Consider the following 20,981-nt stretch of genomic DNA (forward strand, 5'->3'; position numbering starts at 1 on the left):
AAGAGTTTTTACACTATATTTTGGTAAATACTCGAAATCGGGGTACCCTTATATGGGGGCTATAAGAAAACGTGGACCTACAGCCAATTTGGTTGTAAAATGTGACTAATAGGTGAAAAATACCTTAAATCGGGAGGTACGGTTATATAGGGGCTATATCAAAACATGGACCCAGAGACTCCATTTTCAATACCAGATGTTCTCTACGTCTACGTCAAGTGGTTCGGCAGTTAAAGAGTTTTTACCCAAGGTTTGGGTAAATACTCGACATCGGGGTACCCGTATATGGGGGCTATTAGAAAACGTGGACCTATCTTGACAAATTTTTGCAAGGATATTTTCTACATATTGAGAACTCACTGTGCCAAATTTCAGCCAATATGATTGAAAAATATGGTTAGTAGGTGAAAAATACCCTAAATCGGGAGGTAGGGTTATATGGGGGCTATATCAAAACATGGACCCAGAGACCCCATTTTCAATACCAGATGTTCTCTTGATATAAATAAGATTTGAGCCAAATTTCGTCAGGCTACGTCAACTGGTTCGGCAGTTACAGAGTTTTTACCCAACATTTGGGTAAATACTCGTATATTTACCCAAGTATTTACCCACTTGTTTAAAGTATTATAAAACTATCCATTTGGAAACGAGTTCACAACCTTAACCCAGAAATAGGGTGTAAGATGTTGTATTGGCGATTCAATATAGTAAATACCCAAATAAATACCCACAAATGGGTATTTACCTGGTATTTACCCAATTTACCGGTTATTTACCCATTCGGCATTTACCCACTGTCCATCTCTAGTCATAACGCTCTTCATTTACTTGGTATGCTGTGTTCCGGTATCATGTGTTCCGACTCTGCTGAACCTTTCTTGCATACTTATGGAATTGGTTTTGTCTCCCAATGTTACATCTGGCTTGATTGTGCAATTGTTGACTGGTTGATCAGACAAACCTAATGTGACACCGTTGTCTGAATTGACACTTCTTGTGGGCTTATTTTGAAATTTCACAGTTTTATGGCCAAAAGAATTTTAATTCGACAGTCCACCTTTTTTGATTCTTCGATGAGTTGTAACCACAAAGCTACTGGAGTCTGTTGAACAGGTTTGGCAGGGAAGTTGCAGGAAGCTAGGCGAATGTTTCGCATGATGTCATCGATCTCTGACCTGTGGGAATTTATACGGCTTCACCTTCCCGAGCATAGTTAAGCCAAATCTACTCTGGTTTATGGTAGCAGCTGACGCTACTCATTTGCGATATATGAAGGAAGTTCTGTGAGGACCACATTCACGCGATAGTTGTTTATGGCATCTGCAACTGCATCTATGTGAATGGTAATCAAAAATCCTTGACAGGCTAGTTGATCTAGAGGTTCTCTCTTATAGATCATGAAGACCTCCCTGACATGCCTGGGTTGCACAGTGGATGCGCCCAACGACAAAAATCAAAAAAATCATGACATCGTTTTAAAAATTTAAAGATGCAAATCGCTTCAAAACTTTCCAAATTTTTCGAAACCCAACACATTTTTTCCATTCTTCGCGGTTATTAAGGAGAAAAAGCCTCACAAACATGACTAATTTTGAAGAAAAAAATTTATTTAAAAATGAGATAAATTAGTTATATTCTAAGCGAATTTATGAAACAAGGGCCATTATTAACGCCTTAACTTAAGTTGAATCATTTAGTAAATTGTCTAAGCTTCATTTTTCTAGTTATGAAAATTCCTCTAAATTGCAAGGGTTGCCAAGTATTTTAGTTATAATATTGGTCAAAATGAAAATATTTTATGTAGATGTATGGATTTTCTTAAAGTTTTAGTTACTTTCCAAAAATTTGCAAGAATGCCCACTGGTACCAGATTGTAGCCTAGCGCCTGTAGATTTCAAAACTGTATAGACTTTTTGCAAAAATTTGCGGCTTTGGCAGTTATGACCAAAAGTTTAACTCCTTTTTTAGTTGCTGAATTTATTTTTTTTTTTTTGTATTTTGTAAATTATGTTTTTTATCCTTTCTTACATTTATGTACAATATAATGTTTTTGTACTATTAGAGATTTCTATAACTTAGAGCCGCATTGAAAACTCGTAAAAGAAAAAGACAAAGTTTTGGGCGTATTCACTTTAAGAAATAATTTGTCTTTTTTGGAACACCCTAATGTTGGGCCACGCCAAAACATGAAGATTTTCCCTGCACTGAGAACTAAAAATACATTATTACCGGTAATTCTGCAGAAAAAGGTGATTAAAGCATATAACGTACCAAAAAAGGATGGTAACCCTATATGGAGGCTGTAGTCAAAAGTCGAACGATATAAAATTTCTTTATAAGGTGGTGTTCTGAAGTCTGAGTTTATTATTAAAACCTATTCGGTTAGAATATTTGGTTGACATCTGCCAAATAAATCGATATATGGCGAAAAACAAAAATTTTTTACAATCGATGAATCCGAGTTTCACCCTTTCAGAATTCGCGAACTGTTAACATATTCTATATAGTATGATATACATTCTTTAAACTGAAGTGTTTTAGGAGGAATCCCATAAGGTCGACCATTAAAATTAATTTACGTGGAAGCTGTGTTGGCATCAATGTAGAAAAATAGGTAAAAATGGGTTGAAACCAACAAGTTTTTGTATGCTCCCTTCCGATTTTAGGCTTAACCTTACATTTTATAGACATATGCCCAAAGAAAGACTCAAAGAATACTTCATGGGCAATATGATACTAGTGTATCATTTTTCGATATATCCACTGCATCCACCTAAAATTGATGCTGACATTTTGAAGCCGGAATTTCGGGGTTTTTTGAATTGTTTTAATAATTCGGACGCGCAACAAGATAATATTCAAAACTCACATTAGGATTATAAAACTCTTGGTTCTACGTCGTTTAATGAATATCTCATGAGTGTGCTCCTTACTGCATCCTAGTAATTTGAGTCTAAAGGCCAATATTTGATGCGTGATTTTTTTTAAAAAACCTATTTTTTGCGTTTAAAATTTACAAGTGCCAATCAATTTCCTTTGTACCCCGCGTGAATTTAGTTTTTTTACGCGACGGATCTAATGAGACCTTCCGCGATCGAATCCATCCACTAAAACCGCGGATATAGATACCCTGAAAATAGGAAAAGCAGCAAAAAATTATTTCGACAAATCCGCGTACTAAACCGCGATTTTCTTGAAATTTTTTTACGTAAATGGAATCCTTTATACGCGATTATAATATTTGCGAAAACGCGTGTCATAAATTACAGAGATTCGCGTGTAATATGGATTTTTCACCAAAAATAGAATGTGGAGGCACATCCGCGGTTCTTGAAGAATCTAATTAAAATTGGTATATTTGGACGTATTTTTGATAGGCGCTGACGAAACCGGATGCGCATCAAAATCGTATGCACATTGCGCGACTTTTACCAACTTTAAGGTTTTTTTGCAGTGTATGATGCAACTGGTGGCACACAATGGCCCCTGAGTGAAAGATCGAAATATGCATAAATTTTGACAGAGATTGATTCGCTGTATCCAAAAACGGATGCGCATCAACCGACTTTAACTAATTCGCGAATAACAGGCTTTTTAATTATAATATTAATTGAATGATTGTAATTTCAATATTACTCTTAATTTCCTACCCTTATAAGTTATCACAGTAATCAGTTAAACTCCCGCGATGGTAAACCATATGTTTTGATGAAGTTTTAACTGTATACATTCATTATTCTATGAGATTTTAGCAAAATAGTTGGAGAACTCCCAAATATTTTTTTCTAATTTTTAGAATCAAACCAAAAAATATTTGCAACAATATTTTCCAACAATAAGTTTTTCTCTTTTGTTGTTGCTATAATATGCAATTTATGTACCCAATCTCTATAAATTTGGTATCATATTTTTCTACGCATTGTCTAGATTTCGCATATATTCTTTAATTTATTTTTTGAGGGTTTGTACGGATTCTGGGACAGGATAATTTTGATTTACTTCAACATTTTTTTATTATTTGTTGACTTTCCGCGAAAATAATAATAAATTTAATAACTATTTAAACATCTACGAATAGATATGGACTGCTGTTAACGATTTATACATACATTTTCTCATAACAACAAAAAAGATATTTTTAAATATTTTTTCTTTATATGAGAATAAAAACCGCTTAAACTTTTGCGCGCATTGGCCAATTTCGTGAACGCGAGCAGATTTGAAACCGGATTTATTTTCTTTACCTCTGTACCAAAAATCGTAGATGTGCTCGTAAAAAATTTTTTTAATTTTTTTCAAATGGAATTGTAAAGGAATTTTGTTATTCGCCATATATATATATAAATCATATGGGGAGTAAACCAAATCATGGACCAATACTGACAATTTTTCGTGGGGATGCTTACTATGCAATAATAACTGCTGGTACCGGATTACAGCAAATTTGGTTGAACAATGTCTTGATAACACTAAAATACTTAAATTCAAGATGATTCGTTACATGGGAACCACGCGAAATCTTGGACGTAGGACTGCAATATTTTTGTTAGAGTGTTTTCAGGCCACGAGGACTCATTGATAAAAATTTCAGTTCGATATATTATCTAGAAGTATTTTTGTCACACCTTCCCATGTAAGTGCCACCACTATGCACTGGTGCATGTGTTTGTTTTTTTTTTTTTGTGGCTTTTGGGTTTGTATTTGTTTGCACCCAAACATATAATTCTTTTGCAGGACCCAAACATATGTTATGTTTGAGACTGATTGCAAACAAATATATGTTTGCTGCAAAATATGTTTGGGACATAAGTTAAAGAGGCGTTTTTTTCCTCCGTATAGACATAGGACTTCGAAAAACGAAAAACTCCAAAAAAAAAACGATACACCCCGATTTCAGGTATTATGGACATAACTACTTTCGTAACAGAATGACAACTAAATATACCATTTAAGTATAGAATATTTTATGGTGGAGGGAATAAAATATTCAGCCCGGCCTTAAAGCGTTTTTACATGTTACTTCTATTTATTTTCTATACATTCATGAGGGTATTTAGCTGTCGACAAAGCCGACTGATTTTTTTCTAATTTTATATTTATAAAATTTCCATTAAAACTAACAGCATGTCGTTTGTTTCAAAGAACCCATCAAACAAAAGGGCTAACATCAAATTACACAATACTGGCGGAACACCGTTATTTAAATTTCAATTTAATTGTTATCCAAAGGGCAGCAACATCTAACAAATAGATTTGTTAAAGACAAAGGTGAAAGAGTCATGTGTCATGATAATAAGGTAGCATCTTCAGTGTAAACAAAAGGTTTAAATTAAAATTAACTCGTTATCACATCACATCAAACAACTATTTGCATGTAAACAAAGGTCTATTTGTAATATTGTAAGCAACAACATAGCAACAAGTTGTTTGCCCAAGGGGTATTTTTCAAGAGAACATCATCATGGCATTCACAATTTAATACGGATAGAAAAAGGTGAACAATAGAAATTTTACTAATCTCAATTATCTTAATCCCAACAAAAGACACAGTCAATAGCGCTTCTGAAGAAGCCATCCGAGAAAAGTGAACATCTAAATACAACCAAACACTTTAAAACGTAACAACTTCATTTTAAACCACAAATTCTCTGGAATTTCTTTAGTTTCTTCATTCGTTCATAAATGTTGGTCGGCCGTCGCATCACTAAAAAAACAAAAATTTAGATATTTAAACTAACACACAGCCTGACAAAGATTGCCGCCAGCAGCGTTAAACGTTGTACAAGTTGTTAGCCAACAATGCAAAAGGTTAGAAAAACAGACGGACGGACGTCAAATGTTAGAAATTTATTAACATTTTTATTAGGATGTTTTTTGTTTCTGCTTAAATTGTTGTTGTTTTTTATGTGGAAAACAATCTGTGAAAGATTTTTGTTAGTAAATTAAAGACAAGGCTATTAAAGGTAATTTGGTCACATTAAAATAGAAATCTCAAGAATTTAATGTCCTCAGTTTTGTAGTTTATTTTCGTAGTAGGTAGGTAGGTAGTTAGTTGTTAAAATAACAAGAGATTTTCTGGGGCGCAGTTGTTGCTATTTTGTAGTAAGACCAAACAAATACAAGGAAATGATGCTTCTGTGAACATGTCAATATAATTTGAAATAAAATTGAATTCTGTGGATATTTTGAAAGTTTTTATAATCTTCACAGATAACCCGATTTATTATGGCCATTATCGATTTATAGGATATAATTTAACGTAGAAGTAACAGATGCTATCATAATCATGGATGTTAAGACCTGTATAACAACTCCATAGTCTGTGGTTAGGCCTGGTATTTCGTTATACAATACCGATATAAGGTTCCTGGATTTTTCACATAACTCACTCAGCGACAACTCGTTTTTCAGAGTTTATAGAGGAACTACTAAAGACCCATTAAGGAAAGGATACAAATCGGGAAAAGTAAAGGATAAAATGTTATCAAAATTAAACAGACAGAGTTTTTTAATCGGCCGAAAATATATGGGGATTTCCTAGTAAAATCGGACACAATTTCAAAAAGTGGTTTTTGATTTCTTTTATTTTTTATGTGTTGATGCTGCTCATCAGCAAAATATTAAAGTATATTTTCAGATTTTTTTGACTACCAGTTCCAGATATATCGCGCCTTGAACAAATCAAATTCTGTAAAAACAATGTGCAAATAAATACTCATAGCTTTTTTTATATTTTTTCCAAATATAAATTTTTTTATATGTATTTTTTATTTTTATTTATTTATTTCAAATATTTAGTATAATAAAAAATTACAATAAACTTATGTAAAAAATAGCACTAGCACTGTGGGCCTGGATGCAATTTTCGCGATTTAATATTTAAAATCAATTTTTATTATTGGTTGTACTCTTCGATTTTCATGATTTTTTTGTATTAAACTACTGTTATTTACAAAAATGTTAAGTTCTTTTTGCTAGTAGGATTTGAATAATGACTATTTTTTTAATATTTCAAAATTTGTCAATACAAATTTTAATTTATACCAGTGTTATTTTACAAAAAAAAAAAAAATAAATAAAATATTATATTTTTTTATACCCTCATCCTTAAGGCTAAGGAGGGTATATACACTTTGATACAATGAAAATGTGCCTCATCGAAATAATGATTTTAGACCCCAAGTATTTTTGGACGAGTGCAGTGAAAGAGCTGTTGGAGCACCGTTTTTTACCATATGTTGTCCAAGTGGTCCTGTTTAAAGCGATATAACGTACATATGTCGTGGGCAAGCAAGTTTAAAATTCTTGCGCCGTAATCCAAACAAATTAATTAGCGAAATGTCGTCTGCATCTATTCGGAACTTCTACAAACGTTAGGATAAATGCCCCAAATAATTCTATATTTTTGTCACAAAATTCTGAAAACCACTAAATTTTATACACAATTTTGAGAAAAAAAGTTGTTGGTTTTTGGTCCACAGGCTGAAGGTATATCTCTGTCGGCATAGCCGACCCTCAGCATTCTATCAAGCATCAAACTGATGGCTTTGGTACAGGCACATCCTCCTGTAGAGACCAGCAAGGTAATTTGGTAACTGATACAGATAGTGTACTCAGGATATGGAAAGAACTTTTTCAAATCTGTTGGTATCCAATAGCAGCGAAGACGACGAAGATACCACAGTCCCAATCCCAGAAGATGGTATTGAATGTATACCGCTCATCCAAGATGAGGTAAAGACAGCAATAAATCGGCTGAAGAATAATAAGGCAGCAGGGGCCGATGGCTTACCAGTCGAGCTGTTCAAACCCGGAGGCGACACGCTGATAAGGTGTATTCATCAGCTAGTTAGCACCATCTGGCAGAAAGAACGAGTACCCGACGATTGGAACCTGAGTATCCTGTGCCCCGTCCACAAGAAGGGAGATAAGACTGTATGCTCTAACTATAGGGGCATAAGTCTACTCCCTATTGCCTACAAGATCGTGTCAGGGATATTGTGCGAACGACTAAAGCCTATGGTCAACGAGATAATTGGACCATACCAATGCGGCTTTAGACCTGGCAAGTCCACCATTGACCAGATATTTACCCTGCGGCAAATCCTGGAGAAGACCCAAGAGATGCAGATCGACACCTACCACCTTTTTGTCGATTATAAAGCAGCCTTCGACAGCCCGCTGCGTTCAAAGATATTCCAAGCCATGTCTGAATTTGGTATTCCCGCAAAGCTCATCCGGCTTTGTAAAATGATTTTAACTGACACGAGGTCCTCAGTTAAAATAGGAAAGAACCTCTCCGAAGAGTTTGGTACCAAAAGAGGTTTCAGACAAGGAGACAGCCTTTCGTGTGACCTCTTCAACATCCTGCTAGAAAAGGTTATACGAGAGGCAAACGTCAAAAGAAGTGGCACAATCTACACCAATAGTCACATGTTACTTGCTTATGCTGATGATATAGACATCACGGGCCGATCAGTAAAAGAAGTAACTGATACCTTTATAAAGGTCGAAGGAGAATCTGCTAAAGTGGGTCTGGCGGTAAACGGTGAGAAGACCAAGTTGATGGTGTCGACTCGCAAAGTGTCCATTGAGTTCGGACCAACTGTTGAAGTTGGTTCCTATAATTTTGAGGTAGTAAAAGACTTCGTATACCTCGGCACCGCCTTAAGCACAACAAACTACGTCAGTTGTGAAATAAAAAGAAGAATTGTATTGGCCAACAGATGCCAATTTGGCTTAAGTAAGCACTTTAAAAACAAAGCCACAACTCGTCAAACAAAAATAACGCTTTAAAAACACTGATACTACTCGTGCTGATGTATGGTTCCGTAGCCTGGGTACTTGCGTAAGCAAATAAGGCAGTGCTTGGCGTGTTTGAGAGAAAAATTCTTCGAAAGATCTATGGACCGATCTGCGTAGGCGGTGAATATCGACGTCGTATAACCCACGAGCTGTATTTGCTATACAACGACATCAATATAGTTTAACGTATCGAGATGCAGCGACTGCGTTGGCTAAGGCCATATCATAGGAATTAGCGATGATGAACCCGCTAAAAATGCGTATAAATTCGAGCCACATGGCGGTGCACGCAGAATTGGCAGGCCAAAGAATAGATGGCGCAAACAAGTGGATGTTGAGATGAAAAGGCGCGATATTTCAGAGTGCAAAGCAACAAATAGAGAGGAATGGAGATCTCTTCTTAGTTCGGTCTATGGAACAAATGTTATGTAATGGGCCAGCTAAGTAAGTTATATAACCGGATTTATTATGGCCATTATGGATTTATAGGATAGAATTTAACGTAAAAGTAGCAGATGCTATTATAATCGTGGATGTTAAGACCTGTACGACCACTCCATAATCTGTGGTTATGTCTGGTATTTCGTTATACAATACCGATATAAGGTTCCTGAATTTTTCACATAACTCACTCAGCGACAACTCGTTTTTCATAGTTTTTAGAGGAACTACTAAATCCCCGGTAAGGAAAGGATACAAATCGGGAAAAAGAAAGAATAAAATTGTATCAAAAGTAAACAGACAGAGTTTTTGGTGCGTCAAATACCTCAATCGGCCGAAAATATATGGGGATTGCTGAGTGAAATCGGACACAATTTCAGAAAGTGGTTTTTGATTTCTTTTATTTTTTGCTGTGTCGATGCTGCTAATCGGTAAAATATTAAAGTATATTTTCAGATTTTTTTGACTACCGGATAGTCACGAAATTTTGGATGTTGTTGGGGGGCCCGGAGCGGAAGAAGTCTATTGATTTTGGTGATGGTCGGATAATATTTAGGGGTCGTAATGGGCAAAAACTTATTTGGAGAAAAAGACAACGTTTTTTTCCTAAGCGAGTATCGCAGCTTCAATATGGGGTATACCAAAAGCAGAACCTGGCCATGAAAGTAGAAAATATCGCATTTCTAATGATGTAATGTAGGTTCTCGTAGGTGATCAAGTCTGACTATGAAAGTAGAAAATCCCATCTTTACAGTGATGCAAAGTAGGTTGGCGTTGGTGGCCACATAACGGAGATATCACAATAGTCGGCAATACATCCCATTTTTTCATTTTTTTTGTAATCACGCTACAGGTCGCAATTATGATCGGATCGTCACGAAATTTTGGGTGTTATTGGGGGTCCCACAGAGGAAAAAACCATTTAATTTTTGATAATGGTCGGACATTATGCAGGGGTTGGAATTTGACAAAAAAAAAGTTGGAAAAAAGACCAACGTTTTATTTCAAAGTTAATATCTCCCTTCTGTCGGAGGTATATCGAAAGCAAAACCTGGCAAGAAAAGTAGAAAATATCACCTTTACAACGATGTGAAGTAGGTTGTCATAGGTGGTAAAACAACAGAGATATCGCAATAGTCGGTAATGCATCCCTTTTTCCGTTTTTGCTATGAAATTTTGATCGAATCCTCACGAAATTTTGCGGGTTGATGGGGGTCTAACAGAGAAAGAAGCCTATTGATGGTTGGCATACATCCCACTTTTCCATTTTTATTTGGGTTGTACTGTCGATGCACTTAACTGCGTTTCAAAAAAATTGACCTGTGTTAATGAAGACATTCAGAGCAAAGGCGCTAAGCTATCCCAATTGTAATATTTTGGATTTTATTAGTCAAAAGCTTATGAACAGGGGTAGTGGTGTAGGGTATCACATAGTCGGCCCCGACCTGACTATAGCCTTGGCTCACTTGTTTTTATTTACTTATTTCAAATATTTAGTATAATAAAAAATTACAATAAAATTATGTAAATAGCACTAGCACTGTGGGCCTGGATTCAATTTTCGCTATTTAATATTTAAAATCAATTTTTATTACTGGTTGTACTCTTCGATGTGATGTTATATCGAATATTACAACATTTGAAACGCATATATACCGTGTAATAGTGAAAATGACATGATGCGCATCCGATTTTCCAATACAGCGAATCAATCCTTTTTAGTTTATGTACAATTTGTGAAATTCTATTTGGCGGCCACGATGTAGCATCTGTTGCATATTAGGGTGCAAAAGTAAGTACAGTAAAATGGTGATAATTTCCATGAAGTTCATTTACATTATATTCGCATACGATTTCGATGATAACCTTTAAAAAATACATCATTTGATGTTGTTTCATAACGATCCACCAAGAACCGTGGATGTGGGTAGCATCGCATTTCCGGATTCGCTTTAGTTTTTAAATATCTGTTTTCGCACATTTTAAGCAGGCGCATCGCTCTCTTTAGTTGATTAGAAATGATACATCCTAAACGCCTTTAAATACGCGATATTTTCAAAAAAAAAATGTTGGTGATTCAGAACGTAAAAAAAACTAAATTTACGCGGGTTTCCACGGAAATATAATGACGTTTGTACATTTTAAACCATAAAAACAGTTTTTTTAAATAAATTTACGAACAAAAATTTCGTGTTTGGTCGCAGATTACTGCGATCCTATGAAGGCTACACTTTCATGTTATACATTAACAAGTAAAAAAGTATCAGTCGGCATTGCCGACAGAGATATACCCTCAGCCTGTGCAAATTGAAACACTTTTTTCACAAAAAAAAAAAACTTATGTATTTAGAGGGTTTCAAAATTTTGGTCGTATGAACCGACAAAAATGTTGATTAGGATTAAAGTTCAAAAATTTTGCGGAAAAGGTAGTTAATGGAATGGACCGACCTAGACCATGGGGGTGCCATAGGAGGTTTTTACACCCTTCATGCTGTTTTCCCAAGAAGTATGGACTTGCCCCTGAAACAACTTTTACCATCGTAATTGAGGCAGCGAATGTAAATTGCTTCAACAAAAATTAAAGTGATTCAATAGCAGGCCTTAAAGTGAACTTATCCAAAATTTTGTGTGGGGGGTACGGGATGGAGTGGACAAATATAGTCCATATTCGAACCTGATCTATATCTGGTAGATATTATGAAAATGTGTAAAGTATGGACCAAATCGGTCACTCCAATCAAGAGTTATCGTGCGCACAATTTTTCCGAATATTTTTGAACTTTTGTGGGGTAGGTTCCTGAAGGAGTGTACCGATATGGCTTATCTACATACTTAAACTAAGTTTGGAAACAATATTACAAAGGCCAAATTTTGGCCGGAATCGGCATATCCGTTCGAGAATTATCTTGCGCTTCCACCCATAAACATGGTGTCATAGGGTTTGTTTTTCAACTTTCAGGCTATTTTTTCAGGAAGTATGGACTTGCCCCTGAGGAAACTTGTACCTTCGTATAGGGGATAGTGAATAGAAGATGTTACAACAAAAACCAAGGCGATTCGAGAGCAGGTCCTAAACTGAACTTTTCCGAAATTTTGTGTGGGAGGTACTCGAAGGAGTTTACTATTGAGTCCATATTGGAACCTCATCTAAGTCTGGTGGAAATTTCATAATGTGCAAAGTATGGACCAAATCGGTTACTCCCTTCAAGAGTTATCGTACGCACAAATTTTCCGAACATTTTCGAACTTTTGTTGGGGAGGTACCGGAAGGAGTGGACCGATTTAATCTATCTTTGAACTTGGACTATGTTTGGACAAAATATTACGAAAGCCAAATTTTGGACCGAATCGGCAGATCCGTTCGAGAGTTATCTTGCGCTCCAACCACTACACACGATGTCATAGGGTTTTTTGTAACTTTCAGGCTATTTTCTCAGGAAGTATGGACTTGCCCCTAATGAAACTTACAGCGTCGTATAGAGGACAGCGAATACAACTTGCGTAAACAAAAATCAAAGCGATTCGAGACCAGGTCCTAAACTGAACTTTTCCGAAATTTTGTGTGGGAGGTACCCGAAGGAGTGGACCGATTGAGTCCATATTGGAACCTCATCTAAGTTTGGTAGAAATTACACGATGTGCAAAGTATGGACCAAATCGGTTATTCCCTACAAGAGTTCTTGTGCGCACAAGTTTTGCGACAATTTTTGAACATTTGTGGAGGAGGTACCTGAAGGAGTGGACCTATATGGCCCATCTTCGAACTTAAATCGAATCTGGACAAAATATTTCGATGCCCAAAATTGTAAACGAATCGATTGATCCGTTCGAGAGTTATCGTGCGCACCAGTCTGCCAGACAGACAGACAGGCGGACGGACATTGCTAGATCTACTCAAAATTGTCTGAAACGGATATCGTACAAACATACATGGGGTCTAAAACCATTTATTCGATGAGGCACATTTTTGGTCATATCAAAGTGTAAATACCCTCTTTAGCCTAAAGGCTGAGGGTATAAAAATGTCATGTATTTTCAGTGAAACAACATTTTTTACTCCCATTACGATATGACTCTAAAAATTTGAAATTTGACCGCGATTTATTTGAAAGTCCCCCCGCCATTTATTTATTGTTTTGATTTTTCTCATCTATGTATGAACATTGTAGTTTCAAAATCCGCAAAAACTTTGAAAAACAAAATAGAAGTCGTCATCCCAAAAAAAAAAAAACAAGTAAGAAAGTATCAGTCAGCTGAGCCGACAGAGATATACCCTCAGCCTGTGCAAATTGAAACACTTTTTTCACAAAAAACTTATGTATTTAGGGGGTTTCAAAATTTTGGTCGTATGAACCGACAAAAATGTTGATTAGGATTAAAGTTCAAAAAGTTCTGAAAAGGTACTTAAAGGAATGGACCGACATAGACCATGGGGGTGCCATAGGGGGTTTTTACACCCTTCGGGCTGTATTCTCAAGAAGTATGGACTTGCCCCTGAAACAACTTTTACCATCGTGATTGAGGCAGCGAATGTAAGTTGCTTCAACAAAAATCAAAGTGATTCAATAGCAGGACTTAAAGTGAATTTATCCAAAATCTTTTGAGGGAGGTACGGGATGTAGTGGACAAATATAGTCCATATTCGAACCTGATCTATATCTGGTAGACATTATGAGAATGTGTAAAGTATGGACCAAATCGGTCACTCCCATCAAGAGTTATCGTGCGCACAATTTTTCCGAATATTTTTGAACTTTTGTGGAACTTAAACTAAGTTTGGAAACAATATTACGAAGGCCAAATTTTGGCCGGAATCGGCATTACCGTTCGAGAATTATCTTGGCTTCCACCCCTAAACATGGTGTCATAGGGTTTTTTTCAACTTTCAGGTTATTTTTTCAGGAAGTACGGACTTGCCCCTGAGGAAACTTGTACCTTCGTATAGGGGACAGTGAATACAAGATGTTACAACAAAAACCATGGCGATTCGAGAGCAGGTCCTAAACTGAACTTTTCCGAAATTTTGTGTGGGAGGTACTCGAAGGAGTTTACCGATTGAGTCCATATTGGAACCTCATCTAAGTCTGGTAGAAATTTCATAATGTGCAAAGTATGGACCAATTCGGATATTCCCTGCAAGAGTTATCGTGCGCACAAGTTTTGCGACAATTTTTGAACATTTGTGGGGGAGGTACCGGAAGGAGTGGACCGATATAATCCATCTTTGAACTTGAACTAAGTTTGGACAAAATATTACGAAAGCCAAATTTTGGACCGAATCGGCAGATCCGTTCGAGAGTTTTCTTGCGCTCCAACCACTACACACGATGACATATGGTTTTTTTGTAACTTTCAGGCTATTTTCTCAGGAAGAAGGGACTTGCCCTAATAAATCTTAAAGCGTCGTATAGAGGACAGCGAATACAACTTGCGTAAACAAAAATCAAAGCCATTCGATACCAGGTCCTACACTGAACTTTTCCGAATTTTGTGTGGGAGGTACCCGAAGGAGTGGACCGATTGAGTCCATATTGGAACATCATCTAAGTTTGGTAGAAATTACACGATGTGCAAAGTATGGACCAAATCGGATATTCCCTGCAAGAGTTATCGTGCGCACAAGTTTTGCGACAATTTTTGAACATTTGTGGGGGAGGTTCCTGAAGGAGTGTACCTATATGGCCCATCTTCGAACTTAAATCAAATCTGGACAAAATATTTCGATACCCAAAATTTGAACCGAATCGATTGATCCGTTCGAGAGTTATCGTGCGCACCAGCCAGACAGACCGACAGACAGACGGACGGACATTGCTAGATCTACTCAAAATTGTCTGAAACGGATATCGTACAAACATACTTGGGGTCTAAAACCATTATTTCGATGAGGCACATTTTTGGTCGTATCAAAGTGTAAATACCCTCTTTAGCCTAAAGGCTGAGGGTATAAAAAAACGCCAACCCTCCGTTTATTTTATTGAAATAATTATGTTTATAGCGCCCATTAATTTTACGCTTCGATGTGGGATACCAAGAAATAAGTGGCCTAGTGAAGAATAAGCAGGAAAATTAAGATAAGAGCTGATTGTGTTCTCACCTTTAGTTTCAAGTAATTTCGAGTCTTTTATGAAGAAGTTTGACTACTAAAAATGTTTGGTATATGTGAATGATTTGGTATAACCCCACATTACAGATTTATGTTATACCTAATTATACCGATATACGTTATAATTATTGTCTTTTTTTGTCAGTGGCTGAGGGTATATCTCCGTCAGCACAGCGGACTGATACTTTCTTACTTGTTTAATCGGTTAATGATAAGAGTAACTATTCATCGCATGTCAAATTCAAAATTGGTGACGGTCCTCATCCGTCCCTGTACAGCTCCCTCCTCATTAGAAGTTGCTTTTTCAGATCATCATAATATGATCAATGTCAGCTTTCAAAAATTCGCAGTGGTTGCAGAGCCTTCGCTTTAATAAATTATAAATTTCCAAAAACGTGATTTAACTTAGGGGTCGATCATGGATAGCAGCGCAACTGTAGTTGCGTTGGCAGAAGAAAATATCATGCAATGAAAATAAGTGTAGCGACAGCAATGTTTGCCAAATTCATTCATTTTGAACCTTCAGCTAATAATTTTATTGTGAAAAATATAAATTCGAATGCGGAAATGGAAATTTAAATTTGCTGTCGGTAACGCACCTGGAGTCGGGTTGCCATACATAGTAGTCTACTATGGTAAAGGTTGTGAGATAACATGTGGCGCGCGTTCATCCATAAGAACGTTAAAAACTTGAGTTTGGGCGTCGGGTTAGTAACCCTCCTCTAGAAAAAACAGCCTACTATGAAAAAAAAACGAAAGAAAAGAAAAACAAACTCCTCTAAAGTTGACGAACCCCGCAAACGTTTTAAGGACCATGATCTGCGAATCTGCACCTGGAATGTTCGCACTCTTTATAAAGAAGGTGCAGTCTTCGCATTGGCAGACGTACTTGAAAAGTACAAGGCTGATATTTCTGTCACACAGGAAATACGATGGATTGGGAAAGGCGTCACAACAACACCTAACAGTGACGCACTGTATTATAGCTGCCATGACGTAAAGCATGAGTTTGGTTGCGGATTTGTAGTTAGTCGGAGACTAAAACATCTGGTATCCAGCTTCACCCCAGTGAATGAAAAACTTTCTGCAATTCGAATAAAAGCTAAATTCTTCAACATCGGCTTTATTTGCGCTCATGCTCCCTCTGAAGAAAAGGACGAACAGACCAAAGATATATTTTACGAGTGCTTAGAAGAAACATATGACCGTTGCCCTGCCCATGACATTAAAATCATTCTAGGCGATTTTAATGCCAAAATTGGAAATGGCCCAACAGTCGGGAAATTCAGTCTCCACAGTGAAACATCTGACAATGGTATGAAGCTGATAGACTTTGCAGCAAAAAACATGGTATGGTATTCATAAGGGCAACTGGCTGTCGCCAGATCAAAGAACAAGTAATCAAATTGATCATGTTGTGACAGATGGAAGATATTCATCGAGCGTGTTGGATGTACGATCGTTCCGAGGCGCAAACATTGATTCGGACCACTACCTTGTTGCAGCAAAGGTACGTACCCGTCTAAGCGTTGCAAATAAAGCACGAACAGACACAACGCGGAAGTTGGACATCGATAGGCTGCAAACACAACAGATAGCCACCGAATATTCCACTCTACTAGCCCAATTACTTAACGCGAGCACTCCTTGTCCCGATAACATAACAACACAATGGCAAAATATTGCCCACTCCATGCAAACAGCCGCAAAATCCGTACTTGGATTTCAGAGACCTCCACAAAGGAATTCATGGTTAGACCAGCAGTGTCGTGCTGCTGCCGGAGAGAAAAATGCGGCATATAGGGCTACTTTACAATCAGTAGAAACGCGTAGCGCATGAGAGAGATATCGGGAGAAAAGGAGAGAAGAAAAACGTCTTTTCCGCAAGAAAAAGAGAGAAATGGAAAAGCGGGAGTGTGAAAAACTCGAGATATACAGGAGCCAGAATGAATTCCGAAAATTATACCAAAGAGTGAAACATCAAACATATGGCTTTGGTACAGGCACATCCTCCTGTAGAGACCACCAAGGTAATCTGGTAACAGATACAGATAGCGTGCTCAGGATATGGAAGGAACATTTCTCTAACCTGCTGGTATCCAATAGTATCGAAGACGATGATACCACAGATCCAATCCCAGAAGATGGTATAGAATGTATACCGCCCGGCCAAGATGAGGAAAGAACAGCAATCAACCGGCTGAAGAATAATAAAGCAGCAGGAGCCGATGGCTTACCAGCCGAGCTGTTTAAAACGGGAGGCGACGCGCTTATAAGGTGTATGCATCAGCTAGTTAGCACCATCTGGAAGGAAGAACGCGTTCCCGACGATTGGAACCTGAGCATCCTATGTCCCGTCCACAAGAAAGGAGATAAGACTGTATGCTCCAACTATAGGGCCACAAGTTTTCTCCCTATTGCCTATTAGAAAGGGTCAGGTATATTGTGCGAACGACTAAAGCCAATGGTCAACGAAATAATTGGACCATACCAATGTGGCTTTAGACCTGGCAAGTCCACCATTGACCAGATATTTTCCCTGCGGCAAATCCTAGAGAAGACCCAAGAGATGCAGATCGACACCTACCACCTTTTTGTCGATTATAAAGCAGCATTCGACAGTCCACTCTGATCAAAGGTATTCCATGCAATGTCTGGATTTGGTATCCCCGCAAAGCTCATCCGGCTTTGTAAGATGACTTTAACTGATACCAGGTCCTCAGTTAAAATTGGAAAGAACCTCTCCGAACAATTTTGTACCAAAAGAGGTTTCAGACAAGGAGACAGCCTTTCGTGTGACCTATTCAACATTTTGCTGGAAAAGGTAATACGAGATGCAAACGTCAAAAGATGTGACACAATCTACACCAATAGCCACATGTTATTTGCTCATGCTGATGACATAGACATCATGGGACGATCAGTAAAGGAAGTAACTGATACCTTTAGGAAGGTCGAAGCAGAATCTGCGAAAGTGGCAGGCCTAAGCTTCGATGGAGCATACAAGTGGATGAAGAAATGAAAAGGCGCGGTATTCCAAAACGTCAAGTGAAAAGCAGAGAGGAATGGAGATCTTTTCTTAGTTCGGTCTATGGAACAAATGTTCTTTAATGGGCCAACTAAGTAAGTAAGTTACTATGAGAAGATAAAAAAATCACAGAAATATTGATCCACTCTCGTATTTTAAAATTTCCCGGGAAATCCCGGATTCCCGGGAATGGCGATTTTTTGATTCCCGTTTTCCGGGAATTAAAAAACCGGGAAAACCCAAAACCCTAATAGTAGACCCCTAAACCGGAATATTTACATTGATGTAAATTCGTTGTCACCACATCCTAGATCTTTTAATTCAAATTTAGAAGGTCGAATTAAAGATGAGAGTAACTCTTCATCGCATTAGAAATTTAATATTGGTGGCAGTCCGCCTCCGGTCCTTTGATTATCCCTTATATTTTTTCGAAGTTGCTTTTTCAGATCAATATACTTTGATCTTAAATTTGCAGCATCTCTGGGAGATCTTCTAATGATAACATTTAACTGCTCAGTCAATTTGGCTCATACATCACTTCTTAGTTGGTTTCGTTTCGACATCTAAATCACTATGTGCACTTTAAATTACGAGCTGTAATTGTTAGATATCAATTCTAAATAGTAGAATTTTTGATTTGATTGTATTTTAGACATTTCAACATTCCATCAGTGGGTTCTTACATATTCGGAAATCGTGGAATTTGGAGACTATTTTATGAGCAAACAGTCTGCCAATTCAAACTGACATTGTAACTTTTTAATTTTCCTCAATTGGTAAATAATGTAAAAGCTTTGCATCGATTAATAGTAATAAATAGGATCACGGATATGTGCGTAGACGCCTAATAGATTCGAGACAGCAAAATAGTTACACGATCAACAGAAAAACAAAAGTTGTTTGCACCGCTTGTTTACACCTCTGTCCAAAATAAAAGACATTTCAGACTAGAACTACTATGCCAACATGAGACCTCGACGACAGTGATTAAAAAAAAAGCAACTTCGAAAATCAGATCGTAGTTTCCACAAAGAACGAAGAGCTTCTGTTAGATGACATCCAATTAAAATCAAGAAAACTACAAAACTCTCTTTTTCTAAATTAATTTAAATTTCAGACGAATTCTTAAACTTGTCATCAAATGAACTGAACTGTAAATAGCTGTTTTTGAACACGACCTATCCCGATAATAACTAATAAATAATTTGTAATCGAAGAAAACCAAACAAACATCGTCCGGTTGTGATGAAAGTTCTATTTTTGATATTCATGTATGATTATTTCAAAATAAAACAATTGTTTACGTGTGGCAAAAAAATGGCGTCCCCTAACACGCTTTTCTACTATAAACAAAAAAATGTGTGTGAACTGTCACACCAAATAATGATATATAACCTCTGATAAATTTTGAAAATTATCTCTATATATGGCAAAAAAGTCACGATGTCCAAGAAAGAGTACTAAAAGCACACACATACCACCACTAATCGAAATCCATGGCAACACAAAAAAATTGTTACCATTGAAAAAATATCTTCAGTTGTACTAAAAAAAATCTGTTGTGACGTTCGCAACTTTGCTGTTGTTACGCTTGAAGATAGTGACCAAAACGATGACTCTTCACTGAGATTATCGGTGGTTGTGGTGGTGGTATCTGGGCAATAGAGTGCTGTTCCAACACTTGAAGATATACATCGATGATATGCAGCATATAAGTGTACCTATATTTGGCCAAGAATTTTTAATTAGAAAATCTAGAACAGAATACAGGTCACAGAACAGAACATTAATAGCAGTTAGTCGTTAAGGTGTATTTAACAAAGTAAGGTGGAGAAAATTGGCCTGCGATATATAAATACTACATACGTGACATAAATTTATTCTGAATTTAATTGGCCAATAATTGCAAATAATTTTCAATACTATCAAAACATAACAAGAAAGTGTTTAAATTTTAATTAAATCAAAAATTTCAATTAATTAAAAATGATTGAACACACAGAGAAACCCGGAAAATCTCGACCACAAATCTATGCAACAATACCAGGTGAGAAATGTTTACAAGTGAATCAATCGATATTAACAATTGCAAAATTTGAATATCGGGTTGGTATATTGTACAAATTTGAAAACTATTCATCGCTTTTAAATTGGTTTAATTAAAAAATAACGCAAATATCCTATCGCCTTACGGTTTCAAATCCAATTTTAGAGGCCAAAACAAAGTCGTGTAGAAATGTATGTGTTTCGTGCTTCTCTAATATATCTTATTTAATGTCACGCGGATATTCTTTAATTTCTGTCGTGCATGTTTGTGTCTAGTAGTAAAATTAAAACAACAAGAAGCCCGTGTGTACATGGAGTTCCATTGTAGCACAACTAGGGGCTGGTTGGTTGGTGGGTTTACGTGGTGGCTATACTTTATAGCCTAAATTAGTATGTAAGGAATACCGTTTTGAAAACCACACCACTCGTTCAAGGATTGTTATTTCGTAGTATTAAATTGGCAGTTAAATCCAACCTGATGAGTTGAGAAATCGCAGAAGGTCTCCCGGACATACTTCGGCTATCTCGGCGATATTATGAAGGAACGGTCGT

The 20,981-nt window shown here is 36.9% G+C and overlaps 1 protein-coding gene across 2 annotated transcripts in view; it reads left to right on the plus strand.

The window, feature by feature from the left end:
- LOC141398731 (uncharacterized) overlaps nucleotides 1–20,981 on the plus strand; it is a 152,232-nt gene that overhangs the window by 125,958 nt on the left and 5,293 nt on the right. Inside the window, exon 1 of one of the 2 annotated variants that reach the window (XM_073976343.1) lies at nucleotides 20,336–20,430. The exons of the other annotated variant lie outside the window; for it this stretch is intronic. Within the exon in view, the coding sequence (XP_073832444.1) occupies nucleotides 20,370–20,430 (61 nt within the window). The 5' untranslated portion in view covers nucleotides 20,336–20,369. Of the gene's footprint in view, nucleotides 1–20,335; nucleotides 20,431–20,981 lie in introns of those variants that run through there. 2 annotated transcript variants of the gene reach the window in all.

The sequence above is a fragment of the Musca autumnalis genome, unplaced genomic scaffold (genome assembly GCF_047663935.1).
Source record: "Musca autumnalis isolate F117 unplaced genomic scaffold, ASM4766393v1 scaffold_3, whole genome shotgun sequence".
Classification (NCBI taxonomy): domain Eukaryota; kingdom Metazoa; phylum Arthropoda; class Insecta; order Diptera; family Muscidae; genus Musca; species Musca autumnalis.